The sequence below is a fragment of the Salvelinus sp. IW2-2015 genome, linkage group LG8, assembly GCF_002910315.2.
Source record: "Salvelinus sp. IW2-2015 linkage group LG8, ASM291031v2, whole genome shotgun sequence".
In the NCBI taxonomy this organism is placed as follows: domain Eukaryota; kingdom Metazoa; phylum Chordata; class Actinopteri; order Salmoniformes; family Salmonidae; genus Salvelinus; species Salvelinus sp. IW2-2015.
The window spans coordinates 53392876-53414440 of NC_036848.1; the positions used below are offsets into that span (position 1 = coordinate 53392876).

Sequence of the window (21565 nt, forward strand, 5' to 3'; positions counted from 1 at the left end):
TGCATTGGGGGAAAGGAGACAATGCACTGTTTATTTTCAACAGTCAATGTATTATACGATTTGAGTCTTTAGGGGAGGTGACAGTTTAATACCGGTAGGTGTATTCTGAATCTTCAAGAGCATCTGCGTTTGCTGGTAATGGCAGGAATGTTCTGCCTTTGATTTGACCTCCAACGACGAACACCTCATTCTTCAGTTTGTGTGCATGGCGAGACACATCATCTGAAACCACCCTGGGCCAGCATCTGGTGTTGTCTTTGTTGGTGTGTAGAGGGTAAGCAATCTGGAGAAACACTTGTTAAATTTATGAGCGACCGTTTAATTTATCAATAGCTACAACCAGTGCTTGACTTGGGTAGGAGCTCACTGCAGCCGAGTACCAGCCCCTCAAATGTTCTAGCTACTGCTTGAGCTCCTATTCCTCTTGTAGCTAGAATATTAGCTCAAAAATATTGTGGCGCTCCTGCACCTACAGTGGAAGTCGGAAGTTTACATACACCTTAGCCAAATACACTTATACTCAGTTTTTACATACGCTCAGAAGTTTACATACACTCAATTAGTATTTGGTAGCATTGCCTTTAAAAGAAAATACGTTTCGGGTAGCCTTCCACAAGCTTCCCACAATAAATTGGGTGAATTTTGTCCCATTCCTCCTGACAGAGCTGGTGTAACTGAATCATGTTTTTAAGGCCTCCTTGCTCACACACACTTTTTCAGTTCTGCCCACAAATTTTCTATAGGATTGAGGTCAGGGCTTTGTCCTTAAGCCATGGTGTTTATACTTGCGTACTATTGCTTGTACAGATGAACATGGTACCTTCAGGTGTTTGGAAATTGCTCCCAAGGATGAACCAGACTTGTGGAGGTTTACAATTTTTTTAATGAGGTCTTGGCTGATTTCTTTTGATTTTCCCATGATGTCAAGCAAAGAGGCAGTGAGTTTTTAAAATGTTTTTTTTAACCTTTATTTAACTAGGCAAGTCAGTTAAGAACWAATTCTTTTTTGCAATAACAGCCTAGGAACAGTTAACTGCCTTGTTCAGGGGCAGAACGACAGATTTGTACCTTGTCAGCTCAGGGATTTGATCTTGCAACCATTTTCGTTACTAGTCCAACGCTCTAACCACTAGCTTGAAGGTAGGCCTTGAAATACATCCACAGGTACACCGCCAATTGACTCAAATGATGTCAATTAGCCTATCAGAAGCTTCTAAAGCCATGACATCATGTTCTGGAATTTTCAACGCTGTTTAAAGGCACAGTCAATTTAGTGTATGTAAACTTCTGACCCACTGGGATTGTGATACAGTGAATAATACATTTAATAATCGGTAAACAATTGTTGGAAAAATTACTTGTGTCATGCACAAAGTAGATGTCCTAACCGACTTGCCAAAACTATAGTTTGTCAACAAGAAATTTGTGGAGTGATTGAAAAACTAGTTTTAATGACTCCAACCTAAGTGTATGTAAACTTCCGACTTCAACTGTACCGTTAAATATAAACCGCCACATACACTTGAAACAAATAGCCAAACCGAAAATTGCAGACAAAAAATGCTTTCTGCTACTAAAATCAGTGAAATGTAGGCTAAACTGAGAACAGAGTAAAGAGCAGAAATCTCAACTAGCAAGCAAGTCGCAGAAATGAGGAACGCGAAGGGGGGGGGGGGGAATTCTGTCAGGGGGGAGTTTTTCGGCACAACACCGGCACCTATTTCAGTCCAAGTCAAGCATTGGCTTGTGGACTAGTTGACATTGTGCTAGCTAGGCGGCCTGGCCTAACATTACTCACCCCCTCAATTGCGCCGATTGTAGCGTCCACTGGGGAATTCGCGACGTCTCCAATAAATACATTCTTTATATTGTCTTTTGTAATAACTTCTTTATCCTTCTTGATAAAATATACAGCTTTGTTTTTAATTGTTTGCGGAAACTCAAGGCTGCAAACAAGTTGGGATGCTGCATTTAGAGAAATAACAAGGCTATTGACGTCGGATTTTTCAATGAAGTTTCCGATCAAAGTTCGGGTTTCCTCCCCAGCAATAAACTTCTGCCATTTGTCCGGTTTCAACTTTAGCGCCTTTAAAGTCACGTTCTGTAAAAACACGATCCTCTGATCTTCTCCCTCCATGTTATCATACAGTTTGACAGCCACCGTCAGCTATTTCTTAATGTTCTGTGTACCTTAATCTTACCAGCTAATGTTAGCTACCAAGCTAAACTTCAACTGACAAAACGTTGGAAATCAAATGTGAAATACGTTCCTCGCGCTCAGAATGTTTACCCATTCCTAACGGTTTTTGTTTGGACTGTCAATCAGCGCTAAAGGCTCGAGCTATTGAATGTGGAACCTATCATTCCTGTGCCCATAGGTGGATCTCTATGGCGGTCTCCAGTTCTGTCTTGTGTGGTTAAATCCAATGGCTAAATATTTAAAGTTGTGTGTTAACTTCACCTATCAAGTCAAATATTAAACAAAGACAGCAAATATGAGACTTGAGATTTGTTAATCTGAGATCTGGTTATCTGAAATCAAATAAACAAACATATGATGGCATAAAGAGGCACAAACCTTTGATACAAAACAACTTSACAAGTAATTATGTTTTATTGATAAATAAACAAATAATTCAAGCTTGATTTACATTTCATAAACAGTGCATTGTGAACAAAAATTGCTGATTAATTTATCTGCCAATGAAAAACACAGCCCTCCAAAGGGGTCAGTGATGACAGAAATGCATATTATAAGACAACACATTTGTAACAGACATCATACAACTGTATAATAACACTGTAAAAGGTCTTTAAAAAATTATCCCCTGCAAACTTACTGCTGCTTCTGCAAAAGTACTTGTAACAATATCAGAATAAGAGACGGAATATTTCAACCTGAGTAGTGATATTACGATCCTTTGTTTCCCTCTCCCCTTTATTTCTTTCTCCCCTCCCTCCTTAACACCTCTTCCACGTGACTGTGCAGTTGTAGTAACAGAGGTATCAAAACAAGAAACTAAATTAAGAGTAGAACTAACACAGTGATGGCATAACAAGGCTTTTGGCCGAGACAGTATTTTTTWAAACTATTGTGCCGACTCAGCTCCCATATCTCACCCCCGGATCACTGACACAGGCCAATGACCTGGAAACATTTAACAAAACAACAAAGTATCATCTCGACCCGTAAGGGGAGAAAGAGAGAGAGCGAGAGAGGAAACAGTGGTGGTTTGTTATGGGAACCATTCAGAAAGAGATGATGCTCTGTAGTAATGACAGCACTATGAGAAGAGGTTTATGTAAAAAGAGGTTAAATGGCACCTTTCTCTGTTCATTTTATATCAAAGCAAAATATTGCATGATGTAACTTCCTGTAGAGGGCGCTGAAGGAGGTCCAATCCTCTCGGCATCCTGATCTCCATCCTAAACCCGTGCCCCTTCAAAATCCTTCCCTCCAGTGTTTGTGAATATGAAGAAAGCAACATGTAATCAATATGATGACAACTTCCACCTTTCAGATTGTGGGGATATTCTGCTTTCTTATGTACATAATTCCATAGGTCCTTTAGTTCAGGTCCATAGACACTGAGCTATAGAGTAGAGTGAGGCCTGCTTCTCCTGCTGAAGTGCTGGAGCCTGGGTCTTTCCTACAGGCTAGTCAGAGCCRACACCTTCTTCTTCCGGGCTGCCACCATCTCATAGAAGGGGTCCCTGCTGATGGCTTTTCTACAGGGAAGAGGGGGGAGAGCAATATTGATTTTACATTTGGCTCGGGACTAGAGCAGGATCGTACATATCAAGAACAGGACRGGATGGAAGTAAGAGAAGGGTTGTGTCCCAAAAATCACCTTTCTCCCAAAGTGTGCACTTGTTCACTTTCCTTCATGGATATGAAAGGAAATTACTGCTATAAGTCCCCCTAGCCCATGTCTACACCAATCCAATACTTTTAAATTTGTGCGGAGTAGTGAATGTGTGTACACTTCAGAAAGAAGGAGAGGTTATTGGGACAGCCAAGATCTCACTTGATGCTGGTGACCCATTCTTCCTTCTCCTCGGCTGTGGGGGCGGAGATTCGATAGAAGGTGTGGTTGCCCTCGACAACGCGTCCGTCCACCTCGGTCTTACACGCCTTTATCACCTGATCCCTGTGGTCCGGGATGAACAGCTCAAAACAGTTCTGAGAGAGAGAGATGTGACTCAGAGGCTTTTAAAAGGAAACAGGAAGAAAGAGCACAGGAAAAGAGGGAGAAAGAAAGTAACTTACTGGTTTCTTGGAGTCGTCCACCTCTCTAATTGTCAGATTCTCCAGAGGGATGATACCCCTAGGCTCCTTATCCTGGAGGGAGGGAGGAGTGAGAAATGAGAAAGCACAGCGAGAGCATTACAGCTCACAACTGGTACATTGCATGTCATGGAGAAAAAAGCATAACAGAAAAAGAGAGAGGAATAGAAAGAGAGAGNGGGGGGAGAAGTGTGACAGAGGCTTCTAAAAGGAAACAGGGAGCATGGCAGGAGAACGAGCACAGGAAAAGAGAGGGAGAGAGTAACTTACTGGTTTCTTAGAGTCGTCCACCTCTCTAATACTAAGATTCTCCAGAGGGATGATACCCCTAGGCTCCTTATCCTGGAGGGAGAGAAGGTTATAGCTCATAATTGATACAATGAAAGCAATGGAGAAAAAGCATGACAGAAAAAGAGAGAAATAGAAAGAGAGCAACTCACAGTAGTGTACTCAAAGTAGTACAGGCAGTTGTCTGTGAGGATGAACCATCGTCTCTTCCACGTCTTCACACGCCCTCCTGAGGGGGTTAAAGGTCAGAGTTCAATCAGGATTCATAGAAGCTAAATGCAAAGATTAAAGTTGCCCCTAGGCACTCCAGACAGACGGCAGCACAGACATCAGCCAGTACCAGGCAGGAGCCTATGGGCGTGTTCCAGGTCATCTTTAATGCAGTCATGCTTCTCAGAAGGCACATCATGACGACAACAAAGTCGACCATGAACACAATGCATTAGATGACATGTTAATTGGATGGTAGGGTTACATTTAATGGTTGTTTGCGTTTAGAGGTTGATAACRTTAGACCTCACAGCATGAGTAACACAGAGCAGATAAATCACATCTTGCCAACAATTAAACACCATTTAATTCTTTATAATCAAATCATAGTTAACAGTAGATTTTAATTGGACAGAGCAGTGGGTAGTAGGGAAGCAGCAACCTGAAGCAAAGCACATACAGGCTGGGGAGGGTAATGTTTCCAATCCAGACATATATATTACATACCTCCTGGAGACCAAAATCACCCAAACAAAACAAATGAAGAAAAAGACAAAATAAACTACATTAAGCCATTAATATTTCTACTAATTTTTACCATAATTAGGCTCTATTCTATACTGAACAAAAATATTAAGACACAACATGCAACAATTTCAACGATTTTACTGAGTTACAGTTCATATAATGAAATCAGTCAATTTAAATAAAATGTATTAGGCCGTAATCTATGGATTTCACATGACTGGGCAGGGGTGCAGCCCTGGGTGGGCCAGGACCAGCCAATCAGTATGAGTTTCTCTCCACAAAAGGACTTTATTACAGAAGAAATACTCCTCAGTTCATCAGCTGTCCGGGTGGCTGGTCTCAGACAATCACACAGGTGAAGAAGCCGGATGTGGAGGTCCTGGCTGGCGTGGTTACACGCTGTTTAATCGCTGTTTAATCAGCTTCTTTACATGCCACACCTGTCTGGTGGATGGATTATCTTGGCAAAGGAGAAATGCTCACTAACAGGGATATTAACACATTTGTGCACAACATTTGAGAGAAATAAGCTTTTTTTGTATATGGAACATTTATGTGATTTGTTTTCTCAACTCATGAAACATGGGACCAACACTTTACATCCCTCAACTCTGGACCTCGAAGCCAGTTTCCCTTCATTTTTTCATTATTCTCCTCTAATTAGGGACTGATTTAGACCTGGGACACCAGGTATGTGCAATTAATTATCAGGTAGGACCAGCAGGCTCCGGACCTCGTAGGGTAAGAGTTGAGTAYCCCTGCTTTACATGTTGCATTATATCTTTGTTCAATATATGTATGACTGAGAAGACCAAACTGGAGAGTGTAGGTCTGCATCTGTCCACCAGAGAGCAGTAGCAACATCAATAAAACTGGCTGTCCTGTTCTCCACTTACTGTAAACTGCAAAGTTGACACTCACCTAGTTTGAGTAGCCAGCCCTCCCGGTCGGGGTTGAAGAAAGTGTGTGTGAGGTCGTTCCCATCATCCTCTGGGATCTTAAAGGGTTCGTTCTTTATACTCTCATACAGGTTCTACAAAGAGAGAAAGGAATGGAAAGAAAGAGCGAGAAAGAGCTCATTAGACGTTTGATGCAAACACAGAATGGGGGTATACTACAATTGAAGTTAGATCTACTCAGGGTTTTCTAAAGTTAACCAGCTTCAGTTAGCTTCACATTTCAGCTCAGGCTTTATCCGTACTACGACTTTGGATATTGATTGTCCACCAGCCGCTAACTCTAGCAGGCTTGTAACTGTGCATGCATGTCACAAGAGGCTAGTCGAAAGCCAAACTCTTCATTGAGACAATGCTGAACCATCAATCCATGGGCGAGTCAATGTCACATTTGTGCCGAAATCAAAATGAAAGAAAAGTTACCTAGCAAATTCAGCAGGCTATAGTGTGATATAGGCTTGTTGAAGAGCAGTCTTTTATTACGTATCGTTAATGCTATCTTTGGTGTGCTTATCATGAGCACCATTTATGAAATAAAAGTATTAAAAATAGATTCTCCAGTACTTTTGTATACTTTTTAGCCAGTAGTTCTGTAAGTAGCACCAAAAGTTGTCTCTGAAAATGTGAGGGGCTGAAGCTCATTGGCTAGAACTCGAATTGCTAGGGGGCCAGCCAACGTGTGGGGAAATGCAGGGAAAATGGCACGGCACAGCTTCAAGAAAACAGTCGCTTTCAAACTAGGGATTTCGTGGCTAATTGAGGTAAGACAGTAATTCTGCTAATAGATGATGCATGGATGAACCACAGACACATCCAGCCAAAAGCGGGAGGCTTAAAAAAAATTAAAATAATCTTAGTCGCTAACCCGCCCGGGAGCAGGTTAGTTCTGAAGGATTCGTTGCCATAGAAATTGACCTGGCTAAAAGGTGAGCGACTTTCATGGTACCATTTATCCAGAGTTGAACTCAGAACTGAGCAAGTTAACTTTGGTAACTCCTCACACCACGTACATAGTATAGGGATCAGGTCCTCAGCCAATCCTAGTATACTGTGGATAGAGGGAGGAAGAGACAGGTATAGAAAAAGGAAAAGGGAGGGGAATAGAGAGCTTGGTAGAAAAAGAGGGATGAAGAGAGTGATGGGGAGAGATACCCTGAGTAGGTCCTCTGGTAAGTCTCCGCCATCGTTGATTCCTCTGTTCATGGCGCTGAATCTCTGGTGGGAGGGTTTGTCCTTCACATTGGGGTTATGGAGACTGGTGTTCAGCATGATCACAGCAAACGACAACACATAACACGTATCTGGAACACAGAGATGGACTGGAAGGTTAGTGTGTGTGTGTGTGTGTGTGTGTGTGTGTGAACGTGCTTGCGTACGTGTGTGCATGCAAGTGTGTGTGTGTGCGGTGGCCTTTCTATACCGCTGTGCTGGAAGACGCCAGGGTTACAGTGACAGTATCTCTGGGCAAACGCCTCCATCATGCGATCGATCTTCTGGGCTTCACCTGGCAACCGGAAACTCCACAGGAACTGCCTGGGGGAGAGGACATGCAAACATAAGAGTGTGGTGTGTGTGTGTGTGTGTGTGTGGTGAGCATGTGTGTATGTGTGTTACCTGAGGGCCTGGACCAGGTTAAGGTCAGTAAACTCATGCAGCTCCACAAAGGCTTGTAGAACCTCAAGATTGAAATCCTCTCTACAGAAACACATACAAACAGTATTCAGGTGTATGGTCATAAAAGAGAATAGATCAGCGTTGCATTCAGTAGGGAATACTGTAGCTAAACGTTTTGAAACCGTAAAGTAGTGTTTCTTATTTGGACAAGTCCAATGCGGTTTGTTCATGTTTCATTCCATATCCGAATGTTTCTTGCCAACTGAACAGGACCTAGGTAAATTAAGGAGATTTATCAGAGAAAAGCTATGAAACCAGAAACATACCCAAATATAATCTAATAGATTAAATCTATAATCTCCTAATCCTTGCCTCCTCTCTGTGGCCAACACATGTGTGTGTGTCCAGAAAGAAATGGGCCAAATCAATATCACTGAGTTGAGGACCAGAGTTTCCCAAACTTGGTCCTGGAGCCTCTTCTTGGTGCCAGTTTTGGTTTTTACCCTAGCACTACACAGCTGTTTCTTGCTAAATATATTCTTAACTCTTCTTGAACTGCACTGTTGGTTAAGGGCTTGTAAGTAAGAATTTCACGGTAAGGTCTAGACTTGTTGTATTCAGCGCATGTGACAAGGTTATTTGTATCAAATCTAACAACTCATCATCAAGCTTTGATTATTTGAGTCAGCTGAGGGGGGGCCCCAGGAACGAGTTTGGGAATCCCTGCATTAACCCACTTAATAGCTCATTCATCATCCTCTTTCGATGTCTCTCTCACACTCTCGCTCTCTTTTTGCTCTCACACGTTTCTCACCTCTCCCCTAGATAGTCTCCGATGGCGGTCTTGTTTAGCCCCTCCCCTTTATAGAGGAACTGGGCAATGTCATTGCTGGTGTTCTTCAGCAGACCGCTGTCAATCAAAAACCGGATCCCCTGATTGATGGTACACACAGCCAATCAGAACACAGAACCACAGCCAGAGCACCAAATCACAGGACAGAGTGGGTGATAGAGGCTGGTTTACGATTGGGCTTCACCTTCTCTGGGTCCATGTTGAACTTCTTGCACCCCATGGACACCTGCTTGTTTCTCTGCATGCTTTTCCTACAGACACAACAGTCATTAAGGTGGAACTGACAGTGTTTTAGCAACATGAAATCTTATTAAAATCTGTTCATTTACACCCCCTGGAAGAATGACACCTTTTTTTACATTTTCTGACAAGCAAGTGCTTAAATATGGTCAGTTTCACATTTCCATAAAAAAAAAATAATGTTCGGGAATGACATATAGCAAGGCATTTGTGAAAATTCTATAGCAATATAGTGGGAAAGCGGCCGTGGGTTGGACAATTAGCCACTGCAGGTAATAAAACCATCTGTCTCGTCCAGGACCGGAGTCTACGCAGACCGGTGAGCAATAGCCAATCAGAGCTACACTAGGCCTTYATGCAAACAAGCCATTTGTCATACGGTCCTGCCATCATTCACTTTGAACTGGACTGTGTGTTTACAGGCAGCAGCAAAAGCGCGACTTCAGAGCATTACAACGCATTCGCCAAAAGCCACAAAATAAACATAAATGGATTTCTGCAAATATGCACACTGAACAAAAATATAAAAACCCAACATGTAAAGTTTTGGTCCCACTTTAGCTGAAATAAAAGGTCCCAGAAATGTTTCACACCCTCAAAAAGCTTATTTCTCAAAAAGGTTGTGTACAAATTTGTTTGCATCCCTGTTAGTGAGCATTTCTCCATTGCCAAGATAATCCAGCCACCTGACAGGTGTGGCATATAAAGAAGCTGATTAAACAGCATGATCATTACACAGGTGCACCTTGTGCTGGAACAATAAAAGGCCTCTCTAAAATGTGCAGTTTTGTCACAGATGTTAATTGTTTAGGGTGCGTGCAATTGGCATGATGCCTGCAGGAATGTCCACCAGAGCTGTTGCCAGGGAATTGAATGTTMATTTCTCTACCATAAACAGCCTCCAACATCTTTTTAGAGAATTTGGCAGTATGTCCAACCGGCCTCACAACGTGTAACCATGCCAGCCCAGGACCTACACATTTGGCTTCTKCACCTGCAGGATCACCTGTGAACAGCCTCCCAAACAGCTGATGAAACTGGAACAAGCTGTCGTACACGTCGATAAAGAGCATCCCAAACAAGCTCAATGGGTGACGTCCGGTGAGAATTCTTTGGTTATGCAAAGAACAGTTTCATGGGAGTAGACACCCACCTCCATCACCACGGTGTCTACACCCATAAAACTGTTCTTTTCACAACCAAAGAATTTCTGTACAAACTGGGAAGCTCATCTGCGTGCTCATCGTCCTCTCCATGGTCTTGATCTGACTGCAGCTCAATGTTGTAACTGACTTCAGTGTGCAAATGCTCACCGTCGATGGCCACTGGCACGCTGGAAAAGTCCAATCAAGCAAATGTATTTCTATAGCCCTTCTTACATCAGCTGATGTCACAAAGTGCTAAACAGAAACCCAGACTAAAACCCAAAACAGAAAGCGATGCAGATTTACAAGCACAGTGGCTAGGAAAAACTCCCTAGAAAAGCAGGAACCTAGGAAGAAACCTAGAGAGGAACCATGCTCTGAGGGGTGGCCAGTCCTCTTCTGGCTGTGCCGGGTGAAGATTATAACAGTACATGGCCAAGATGTTCAAACGTTCATAGATGACCAGTAGGGTCAAATAATAATAATAATAATAATCACAGTGGTTGTAGAGGGTGCAACAGGTCAGTGTTAGTTGGCTTTTCATAGCCGATCAGAGTTCGAGACAGCAGGTACAATAGAGAGAGCTCTTCACTGATGAATCCCGGTTGCAACTGTACGGGGCAGATGGCAGACAGCGTGTACGGCGTCGTGTGGGCAAGCGGTTTGCTGATGTTTGAGATGGTGACGGTGGGGTTATGGTATGGGCAGGCATAAGCTACAGACAACGAATGCACAGAGATACCATGACGAGATCCTGAGGCTCATTAACGTGCCATTCATCTGCTGCCATCACCTCACGTCTCAGCATGATAATGCATGGCCCCATGTCACAAGGATCTGTACACAATTCCTTGAAGCTGAAAGTCCCAGTTCTTCCATGGCCTGCATACTCACCAGACGTCACCCATTGAGCTTGTTTTGGATGCTCTGTATCGACGTGTACAACAGCTTGTTCCAGTTCCCACCAATATCCAGTAACTTCGTACAGCCGTTGAATCAATTCTATGCGAAGGAGATGTGTCGAGCTGCATGAGGCAAGTGGTGGTCACACCAGATACTAACTGGTTTTCTAATCCACACCCCTACAGTACCTTGTTTTTAAGGTATCTGTGACCAGCAGATGCATATCTGTATTCCCAGACATGTGAAATCCATAGATTAGGGCCTAATTTATTTATTTAAAATTGACAGATTTTTCTTATATGAACTGTAACTAAGTAAAATCTTTGAAATTGTTGCATGTTGCACTTATATTTTTGTTCGGTGTAATATCACGGGAGTCCTCTTACATTTGGGAACTTTACAGTCCTATTGTTCAAACCACCATGTAAAAGTTACGCTTTCTCTTCCTCACTTTTGCCCATCAACAAGATCAACAACTAATGCTAGAGGACATTAGAAAAACCCTCACATATTTTCAGCTAGTTGCACTGATAAACGATGAGGAATAGTAGCCTGCTCGTCCTTCTGCAGCTTGCCTGCCTATGCATGATTGTCCAAACCCACGTTTCAATGGGAACTTGCCTGCCCGCCTATTAATTTTGATCAATGCCAAGTACATTTGACTGACAACTAGCTAAGGGTGCGTTCATAGATTGCCTCTGCCTCCAGTGKGTCAGTGTGCTTGGAGTCATTCGTAAATTCAGAGCATTATCAGATTGAATTTACAAACAGAGAGCGTGTCACTCTCCGAGCATACACTGCTCGATTAACACTGGACACTGGCCGAGGAGTAGGGTTAATCTGAGCGTTCCTCACAACGGCAGTCAAGCACCCAAGCTAACTGGCTAAARTTGGCTAGCTACTTCGACACAAACAAAACACTACTTCACTGACTATTTTACTCGCACTAGTAGAGCTGCGTTCCAGACTATTTACCTTTTTTTGCCCAAATTTATTCACACCGGTCATATTCAGCTGGTGTTGCGCGTTCTTAAATTCCTCAGTTATTCTGCACTCTGGCACACTCAGACGAGGGTGCTCTGAAATTATTCAGAGTAGATAGGCAGAGTGAATTCACAAATTATGCTAACTGGTTGTTCAAGTTCAGTATTCTTTTGGAACTACCAAGAAATGTATTGGTGAATTATATTAATGCATTGAACTGCATCCATCTATTCTCCAACAATGCCTTACTGTACGTCATGTAATTTTGAGTCAAATAGAACCTATTTTTAAAAACTCTTAAAGTTTGTTTTTAACAAACTGGGAATGTTATATTTTTTACGGATATTATGATTGTATCATATCTGCAAAGTAGTTAAAACGCTGTCAGTTCCACTTGAAGTCAGTATAACGCAAACGCGTTTTCGAGCCGTCGAAAACAATTCAAATGGCCTGTATAGTGCTGAGCGATTAACAGAAATGTCGGTTATTTTTAGTTTTTTTAAACTAATTGGCYGAAGTCGGTTCAATTATTAGAATTGCATAATTTTTTTTATTGTGAACTCAATGCGCCATAGTTTCTCTAGAGTAATTCTCATGTCCGAACTGTGAGATGTAGTTTCCAACAGGCCAATGTTCTACATAATTATCACTTTTTGTGCACTAAACTAACTACAATGATCATACTCCATTGTGCTGTTACTTGTCTGGTCTGGGTATCTTTTACGCCTGCTAGGTAAGAAATCATGAGCAGGCACTACAATCATGGGCCTTTTATGAATTGTTTTATTATGGGTTGTTAAAGCATTCAACCCACATAACGCATTTAATGTAAAAAAAAATATCGAAACCAATAGAAATTCGTGATTATTTATTAATAATTATTTATTAATAATCACACCAAACCGACTTCAAAAAGAACTGAATCGCTCAGCACTAGGCATTTAGAAAAGTGTAACGCCTTTGTAAACTGTTTTTTTTTTTTTAACCATTCATAAAGCTTTTATACACACTTTGTAGATAGTGTACAAAACATTAAGGACACCTTCCTAATATTGCCCCCCTTGCCCCCTTGTCCTCAATGCATCGGGGCATGGACTCTACAAGGTGTCAAAAGCGTTCCACAGGGATGCTGGCCCATGTTGATTCCAATGCTTCCCATAGTTGTAAAGAGTTGGCTGGATGTCCTTTGGGTGGTGGACCATTCCATCAGTGTTGAGCGTGAAAACCCCAGCAGTGTTGCAGTTCTAAAACACACACAAACCAGTGCACCTGGCACCTACTGCCATACCCCGTTCAAAAGGCACTTCAATCTTTTGTCTTGCCCATTCACCCTCTGAATGGCGCACACACAATCCATGTCTTAATTGTCTCAAGGCTTTAAAAAAAATCTTTAACCTGTCTCCTCCCCTTAATCTACACTGATTGAAGTGGATTTAACAAGTGACATCAATAAGGAATCATAGACTGACCAAGTGAAAGCTATGTCATGGAAAGAGTAAGTGTTCCTAATGTTTTGTACACTGTGTCTATGCCCTATAAAATGTATATCTAGGGTAAAGGGTATATCTATAAGGTGTATAAAAGCTTTATGAATGGTTTACAAAGGCTTTTTAGTGTCTTTAGAGCTCATAATATATAGTTATATTATGCTCTCTAAAGACGTCATACATGCAATGAACAGCCCCATTAACCCATTTAAGTGTCTGTAGCCTTGGGGCGACCACTGTCCCAGACCCATCAGTGTCTTCAATGAGAGACGCACACACGATCACTGACATCATCACCAATACCATGGGTCAGTGGGTGGGGAGGTTGGGAACACTTCACTAAGGATGATTCTACTCCCTCCCCCAACACCCCGGTGTCTACTCCCTCCCCCAACACCCCGGTGTCTACTCCCTCCCCCAACACCCATCACCACACAAAGTACATACAGTACATTGCTCAGTAGAGTTGCACACAATCAAATACTAAGGCAATAACAGGACATGGAAACACACCTCTCGTCGGTAATGCCTAGGTTGTCAATTTCATTTGTCACCTCTGCTATCTCATCCTTCAGCCTCTAGATGGAGGGAGTGAGAGAGAGAACGAGGATGAGTGTATGGTACAGTTAGATCTATCAGTCACTTAATCACACACGAGAAATCTGACCCTCAATCTCACAGAGCAGCTTTGATCCAGCTTCAGATAATACTAATACCCAAGGCACTAAAAGGGAGGGAGGGAGGAATAAAAGGTGAGAGGGTGTAATTGGTGTATTTCACAAACTGGGAAATATCTGCTTCTGAACAAGAGGTTTCCAGCGTTCTGACAGGAGACATACAGGTACTGTATGTGTTGTGTAAGAGATGTTACGTTTAGGCAGTCCTATGGGTTGTGTGCAGAGTGGGTGAATCTTCTATAGATGGTCCCCCACAGGTGCACCTTCTGCTAGCTGGGGTCAAACCAGACCAACCCTCCCTCCTCCAGCCCTCCCTCCCGCCACCCTCTCAGGTTAGGAGGGGGCAGGTCAAAATCTAAGCCCCTGATTGGCTAATCTGAGCCGCTAAGATCAAAGACACAGAAATGGAGATGAAACAAAGGGGGGAGGCAGTCAAACCCACTAAYGAACTCAATCTATTTACACAGCAGCACTTGGCAGAGGGGGATGTGTGTATTGGGGGTTGGTAGTGTGGCTTGTTTCTCATACATACTCTCCTAATCCTCAAAGCCGTGTACGTGCAGAGCGCAGCACACTCTCGCATTCAGATCCAGACATATACATACGTGCGTATGTACTTACTTTGTAACGCTCAACGCAGGAGATGAGAAGCAGGTAYAGGGAGTGAACCATTTAATATAGACGGACATGCAACGGAACAAGAAGTGTCTGGACATAAACACGACAAACGATGCAACTACAGGGAACAACACAGAGGAGCAGACATATATGCAGGGACAAATCAACAAAGTGAGGGAGTCCAGGTGAGTCCAATGAGCGCAGCTGCGCGTAATAATGGTAACAAACGCGTATGACAGGTACCCTGGCGAGGGGGAACTGGAGCAGGTGTGACATATGCCCTCCCAGGCCCACCAATGGCTGCGCCCCTGACCAGCCATGTGAAATCCATAGATTAGGGCCTAATAAATGCATTTCAATTGACTCATTTCCTTATATGTACTGTAGTATTTGTCTGTAATTAAGCCCTTTTGTGGGGAAAAACGCCTTCTGATTTGGCTGGGCCCGGCTCCCAAGTGGGTCAGCCTAGCTCCTAAGTGGTTGGGTCTATGCCCTCCCAGGCACACCCATGGCTGCGCCCCTGCCCAGTCATGTGAAATCCAAATATTTGGAAATTATTTATTTAAATTGATTGATTTCCTTATATGAACTGTAACTCAGCAAAATCTTTGAAATTGCTGCCTGTTGCGTTTATATAATTGTTCAGTGTGTGTGTGTAATTATATAACACACGTTCAAAAGTTTGGGGTCACTTAGAAATATCCTTGTTTTTTTAAAGAAAAGCAAAAAATTTGGTCCATTAAAATATCAAATTGATCAGAAATACAGTGTAGACATTGTTAATTTTGTAAATGACTATTGTAGCTGGAAACGGCTGATTTTCTATGGAATATCTACATGGGCGTACAGAGGCCCATTATCAGCAACCATCACTCCTGTGTTCCAATGGCACGTTGTGTTAGCTAATCCAAGTTAGCTAACATAAAAATAAAAAACTGAATTACCTTACATAMGTATTCAGACCCTTTGCTATGAGACTTGAATTTGAGCTCAGGTGCATCCTGTTTCCATTGATCATCCTTGAGATGTTTCTACAACTTGATTGGAGTCCACCTGTGGTAAATTCAAATGATTGGACATGATTTGGAAAGGCACACACACCTGTTTATATAAGGTCCCACAGTTGACAGTGCATGTCAGAGCAAAAACNTGTGGTAAATTCAAATGATTGGACATGATTTGGAAAGGCACACACACCTGTTTATATAAGGTCCCACAGTTGACAGTGCATGTCAGAGCAAAAACAAAGCCACGCGGTTGAAGGAATTGTCTGTAGAGCGCTGAGACAGGATTGTGTCGAGGCACAGATCTGGGGAAGGGTACCAAAAAAGTCTGCAGCATTGAAGGTCTCCAAGAACACAGTGGCCTCCATCATTCTTAACCTTTCTAGGACACACGTTCCGCTAGCATTCATCAGAACGCACTCCCAGGAATCCTAGTTCCACAATAAATTGTTTTGTTCGATAATGTCAATTATTTATGTCAAAGTAGCTACTTTTGCTAGCACGTTTAGTATACATGTCCAAACGCTCGCGCAGGTCCAGGCAAACTCAGACGAAAATTTTTAAAAGTTATATTCCAGGTCGAATAAACTGGTCAAATTAAGTAGAGAATCAATCTTTAGGATGTTGTTATCATATATATTCAATAACGTTCCAACCGGAGCATTCCTTTGTGTCTACAGAAGTACTGGAACGCAAGGCGATATCATTTGGAATGCGCATGACCAAGAACTGGCACTGCCAGACCACTTCCTGAAACAGTTCCCATCCGGCCCAACATCGCAGTAGAGGCTTCATTCGACGTTCTACAGACTGTTGACATCTAGTGGAAGGCGTAGGAAGTGCAAACAAATCCATATCTTACTGGGATTTGAATAGGCGATGAGTTGAAAATCAACCAGCCTCAGAATTTCCACTTCCTGTTTGGAAGTTTGCCTGCCATACGAGTTCTGTTATACTCAGACATAATTCAAACAGTTTTAGAATAAATATGCATATATTAACATCTGGGACAGATGAGGCAGTTCACTCTGGGCACGCTATTCATCCAAAGTGAAAATGCTGCCCCCTATCCCTAAAAAGTTAAATGGAAGAAGTTTGGAACCACCAAGACTCCTAGAGCTGGCCGTCTGGCCAAACTGAGCAATCGGGGGAGAAGGGCCTTGGTCAGGGAGGTGACCAAGAACCCGATGGTCACTGACAGAGCTCTAGAGTTCCTCTGTGGAGATGGGAGAATCTGCCAGAAGGACAACCATCTCTGCAGGACTCCACCAATCAGGCCTTTATGGTAGTGGCCAGGCGGAAGACAATCCTCAGTAAAAAAAAACACGACAGCCCGCTTGAAGTTTGCCAAAAGACACCTCTCAGACCATGAGAAACAAGATTCTCTGGTCCGATTAAACCAAGATTAAACTTTTTGGCTTGAATGCCAAGTGTCATGTCTGGAAGACACCTGGCACCATCGCTATGGTGAAGCAAGGTGGTGGCAACATCATGCTGTGGGGATGTTTTTCAGCGGCAAGGACTGGGAGACTAGTCAGGATCGAGGGAAAGCTGAATGGAGCAAAGTACAGAGAGATCCTTGATGGAAACCTGCTCCAGAGCGCTCAGGACCTCAGACTGGGGGGGGAAGGTTCACCTTCCAACAGGACAACGACCCAAGCACACAGCCAAAACAACGCAGCAGTGGCTTTGGGACAAGTCTCTGAATGTCCTTGAGTGACCCAGCCAGAGCCTGGAATTGAACATCTCTGGAGAGACCTGAAAATTGCTGTGCAGTAACACTCCCCATCCAATCTGACAGAGGTTGAGAGGATCTGCAGAGAAGAATGGAAGAAACTCCCCAAATACAGGTGTGCAAAGCTTGTAGCTTCATACCCAAGACGACTCAAGGTTGTAATCGCTGCAAAAGGTGCTTCAACAAAGTACTGAGTAGAGTCTGAATACTTATGTAAATGTAATATTTCCAYTTGATAAATTAGCTAAAATGTCTTAACCAGATTTTGATTTGTTATTATGGGGCATTGTGTGTAGATTGAGGGGAGAAAAAACAATTTAATACATTTTAGAATAAGGCTGTAACGTTAAAATTTGGAAAAAGTCAATGTTCTGAAAACTTTCCAAATGCACTGTATATGCAGTACCAGTCAAAAGTTAAAACACCTACTCATTCAAGAGTTTTATTACTTTTACTATTTTCCACATTGTAGAAAAATAGTTTAGACATCAAAACTATAAAATAACATATGGAAACATGTAGTAACCAAAAAGTGATTTATTTAACAAAATATATTTTATATTATAGATTCTTTAAAGTAGCCACCCTTTGCCTTGATGACAGCTTTGCACACTTCTATATACCTTGTCACAACACAACTGACTCAAACGCATTAAGGAAAGAAATTCCACCAATATAACTTTTCGCAAGGCACATCTGTTAATTGAAATGCATTCCAGGTGACTACCTCATGAAGCTGGTTGAGAGAATGCCAAGAGTGTGCAAAGCTGTCATCGAGTCAAAGGGTGGCTACTTTGAAAAATTGAAAATATATTTTGATTTGTTTAACTCTTTTTTGGTTACTACATGATTCCATGTGTAATTTCATAGTCTATTTTCTGCATTGTAGAATAATAAAGAAAAACCCTGGAATGAGTAGCTGTGTCCAAACTTTTGACTGGTACCGTATGCACGCACATACACAATCCATTGTAGGTTCGAATTCTTCCAGATCAGAGGGTAAATGCTGGTATGGGGGGGGGGGGGGGGGGGGGGGGGTGCAGTACTAGGCTAGACAGAAACAAAACAAACACAGCCCTAGACAGAGCCTCATCTATCATGAAAGAGTGTAATGCTCTAGTGGAACTAATGCATTCTCTTCCTTCTCCCCTTTGTCTCCCTCTCTCATGACTGGTTAGTGAAGAGGCATACTGTGCACACGAAATTAGAGGGTTGAGTGTAGGGGAGGAGGAGGTCCTAATTCTTAGGACATGCAGTTCTTGGATTTCACAATTCATTAAGCAATTGAAACTGCAGAGAGAGAAAGTTTACATTCCATAACAAAATCAGCTGCTTTGCATTTGGCCTTAATGGTTTGAAAGTGCCAGCGGTTTGCTACTCTGTGTGTGTTACCTGTATGTCCTGCAGTAGTTCTTGTTTCCTACGGCGGATGCTCTCCAACTCCTGTCTTCTCCTCGGGACTCAGATCATCAGGTACTAAGACGGGGGGGTGAGAGTGAGAATACAGTGCTCTGGCTCACCATGGCAACATAGCCTAGATCAATCAAAATAATACCTCAAACACCCTCCTAGCCAATGACTGGGGTGACACACACTAAAAACAGCCACATCCCACCCTCTCCCATCCCACAAGCACTCACAAGACCAACCAAAACCTTCCAGACGCCCACACAGGCCTGAACAATATATACAGTAAAAGATAAGAGAAAGAGAGAACCACATGTCCATCGGGGAGGAAGAAAGGACACACCCATTACACCATGGGTAGCTGAAGTAGGCTGAGCAGGAGACCAAACTATCAGCTTCCATTTTAACATTGGAGCCGAGAATAAAATCTCCACTTCCGCGAGCACCACACACTCCCAAAATCCATGTGATATTTCATCAGGGGAGGAGAACAGGATCAAAATGATTACATACAAGCTTTTTTTTGGGGGGGGGGTGATTTTTTTCTCCCTCGCTCTCCCTCCGCAGTGCTAGAGGCATCACTACAGACCCGGGTTCGATCCCAGGCTGTATCACCACTGGCGTGACCGGGAGTCCCATAGAATGGAGCACAATTGGCCCAGCGTTGTCCGGGTTAGGTGAGGTTTTGGCCGTGGGGGGGGGGGGGGGGGCTTACTTTGGCTCATCGCGCTCTAACCACTCCTTGTGGCTGGTCGGGTGGCTGCAGGCTGACTGCGGTCGTCAGTTGAACAGTGTTTCCTCAGACACATTGGTGCAGCTGGCTTCCGGGTTAAGCGGGCGGGTGATAAGGAGCGCGATATGGTGGGTCACGTTTCAGAGGACGCATGACTCGACCTTCACCTCTCCTGTGCCCATTGGGGAGTTGCAGCAATGACACAAGATCGTAATTGGGAAAAGGGGGATAAAATAAATTCTGGCTTGTGAGCATTAAAAAATGTCCATAATTTCAGCCAAAGCAGCGAACTGTCAACCATAGAAGCCAGAGTGACAGCCAGTGAGACGGAGAATGCAGATAATGACAAATATTTACTTAAAAAGGAAATTAACCTTTATAGTTCACATTTTTTAAACCTATGGTAGATTGAATGTTCACTGCTGATTATTTTCATGGTTTTCCAGCCCTGGAGGCCAAAGTATCAGCCAGGMAGGGAGAGGTGGAGGAGCTGATGAGAGTGATCTCCAGAACATAAAATCAAAGTTTGTCACGTGCGCCGAATACAACAGCTCCCCTTACAGTGAAATGCTTACTTACAGGCTCTAACCAATAGTGCAAAAAAAAGGTATTAGGTGAACAATAAGTAAAGAAATAAATACAACAGTAAAAAAACAGTAGCGAGGCTATAAAAGTAGCGAGGCTATACAGACACCGGTTAGTCAGGCTGATTGAGGTAGTATGTACATGTAGATATGGTTAAATTGACTATGCATATATGATGAACAGAGAGTAGCAGTAGCGTAAAGAGGGGTTGGCGGGTGGTGGGACAATGCAGGCTAGTATTGGTTGTTTACCTCAGTTCAAAAGTAGAAATGGTCCATTTATATTTTTTTAGCAGTAGATCAGGGTTTCCAAAACTCGTAAAAATGATTATATTATTAATTGACTATGGCTTTTCAAATCACCCAGTATTGCTATCTGCAGCGTTAGTTCTAGGCAAATGTTGCAATTCTTAAGCCATTCCTGGATCTTTGACCAAAAACGAGCTACATATGGACAAAGCCAAAATAAATGACCTAATAACTCTGCCTCCTCACAGCAAAATCTACAGAGCTGGGAAGATTGTATCCCCCATATATACACTGCTCAAAAAAATAAAGGGAACACTTAAACACAATATAACTCCAAGTCAATCACACTTCTGTGAAATCAAACTGTCCACTTAGGAAGCAGCACTGATTGACAATAAATTTCACATGCTGTTGTGCAAATGGATTAGACAACAGGTGGAAATTATAGGCAATTAGCAAGACACCCCCAATAAAGGAGTGGTTCTGCAGGTGGTGACCACAGACCACTTCTCATTCCTATGCTTCCTGGCTGATGTTTTGGTCACTTTTGAATGCTGGCAGTGCTTTCACTCTGTGGTAGCATGAGACGGAGTCTACAACCCACACAAGTGGCTCAGGTAGTGCAGCTCATCCAGGATGGCACATCAATGTGAGCTGTGGCAAGAAGGTTTGCTGTGTCTGTCACCGTAGTGTCCAGACCATGGAGGCGCTACCAGGAGACAGGCCAGTACATCAGGAGACGTGGAGGAGGCCGTAGGAGGGCAACAACCAGCAGCAGGGCCGCTACCTCCGCCTTTGTGCAAGGAGGAGCAGGAGGAGCACTGCCAGAGCCCTGCAAATGCCCTCCAGCAGGCCACAATGTGCATGTGTCTGCTCAAAGGTCAGAAACAGACTCCATGAGGGTGGTATGAGGGCCCGACGTCCACAGGTGGGGGTTGTGCTTACAGCCCAACACCGTGCAGGACGTTTGGCATTTGCCAGAGAACACCAAGATTGGCAAATTCGCACTCGGCGCCCTGTGCTCTTCACAGATGAAAGCAGGTTCACAACTGAGCACATGTG

At 43.1% G+C, this 21565-nt stretch overlaps 2 protein-coding genes across 7 annotated transcripts in view; both read right to left on the reverse strand.

The window, feature by feature from the left end:
• Positions 1-2351, reverse strand: part of LOC111968159 (dynein axonemal heavy chain 17-like) — a 92277-nt gene extending 89926 nt beyond the window's left edge. The window contains 2 exon segments of the mRNA XM_070445000.1: positions 93-283; positions 1799-2351. Of these exon segments, the coding sequence (XP_070301101.1) occupies positions 93-283; positions 1799-2137 (530 nt within the window). The 5' untranslated portion in view covers positions 2138-2351.
• A 244-nt stretch (positions 2352-2595) lies between these two features.
• Positions 2596-21565, reverse strand: part of LOC111968152 (cytohesin-1) — a 42960-nt gene continuing 23990 nt past the window's right edge. The window contains exons 1-13 of one of the 6 annotated variants that reach the window (XM_070445009.1): positions 18923-19037; positions 14010-14074; positions 12001-12104; positions 8922-8988; positions 8699-8817; positions 7885-7965; positions 7691-7803; positions 7423-7571; positions 6235-6347; positions 4729-4807; positions 4559-4630; positions 4029-4183; positions 2596-3729 (exon numbers count right to left, since the gene is read on the reverse strand). In XM_070445009.1, the coding sequence (XP_070301110.1) occupies positions 3651-3729; positions 4029-4183; positions 4559-4630; positions 4729-4807; positions 6235-6347; positions 7423-7571; positions 7691-7803; positions 7885-7965; positions 8699-8817; positions 8922-8981 (1020 nt within the window). In that variant the 5' untranslated portion in view covers positions 8982-8988; positions 12001-12104; positions 14010-14074; positions 18923-19037 and the 3' untranslated portion in view covers positions 2596-3650. Of the gene's footprint in view, positions 3730-4028; positions 4184-4558; positions 4631-4728; positions 4808-6234; positions 6348-7422; positions 7572-7690; positions 7804-7884; positions 7966-8698; positions 8818-8921; positions 8989-12000; positions 12105-14009; positions 14085-18922; positions 19282-21565 lie in introns of those variants that run through there. The other 5 variants (XM_023993723.2, XM_023993720.2, XM_023993725.2 and 2 more) reach the window with 5 other exon arrangements.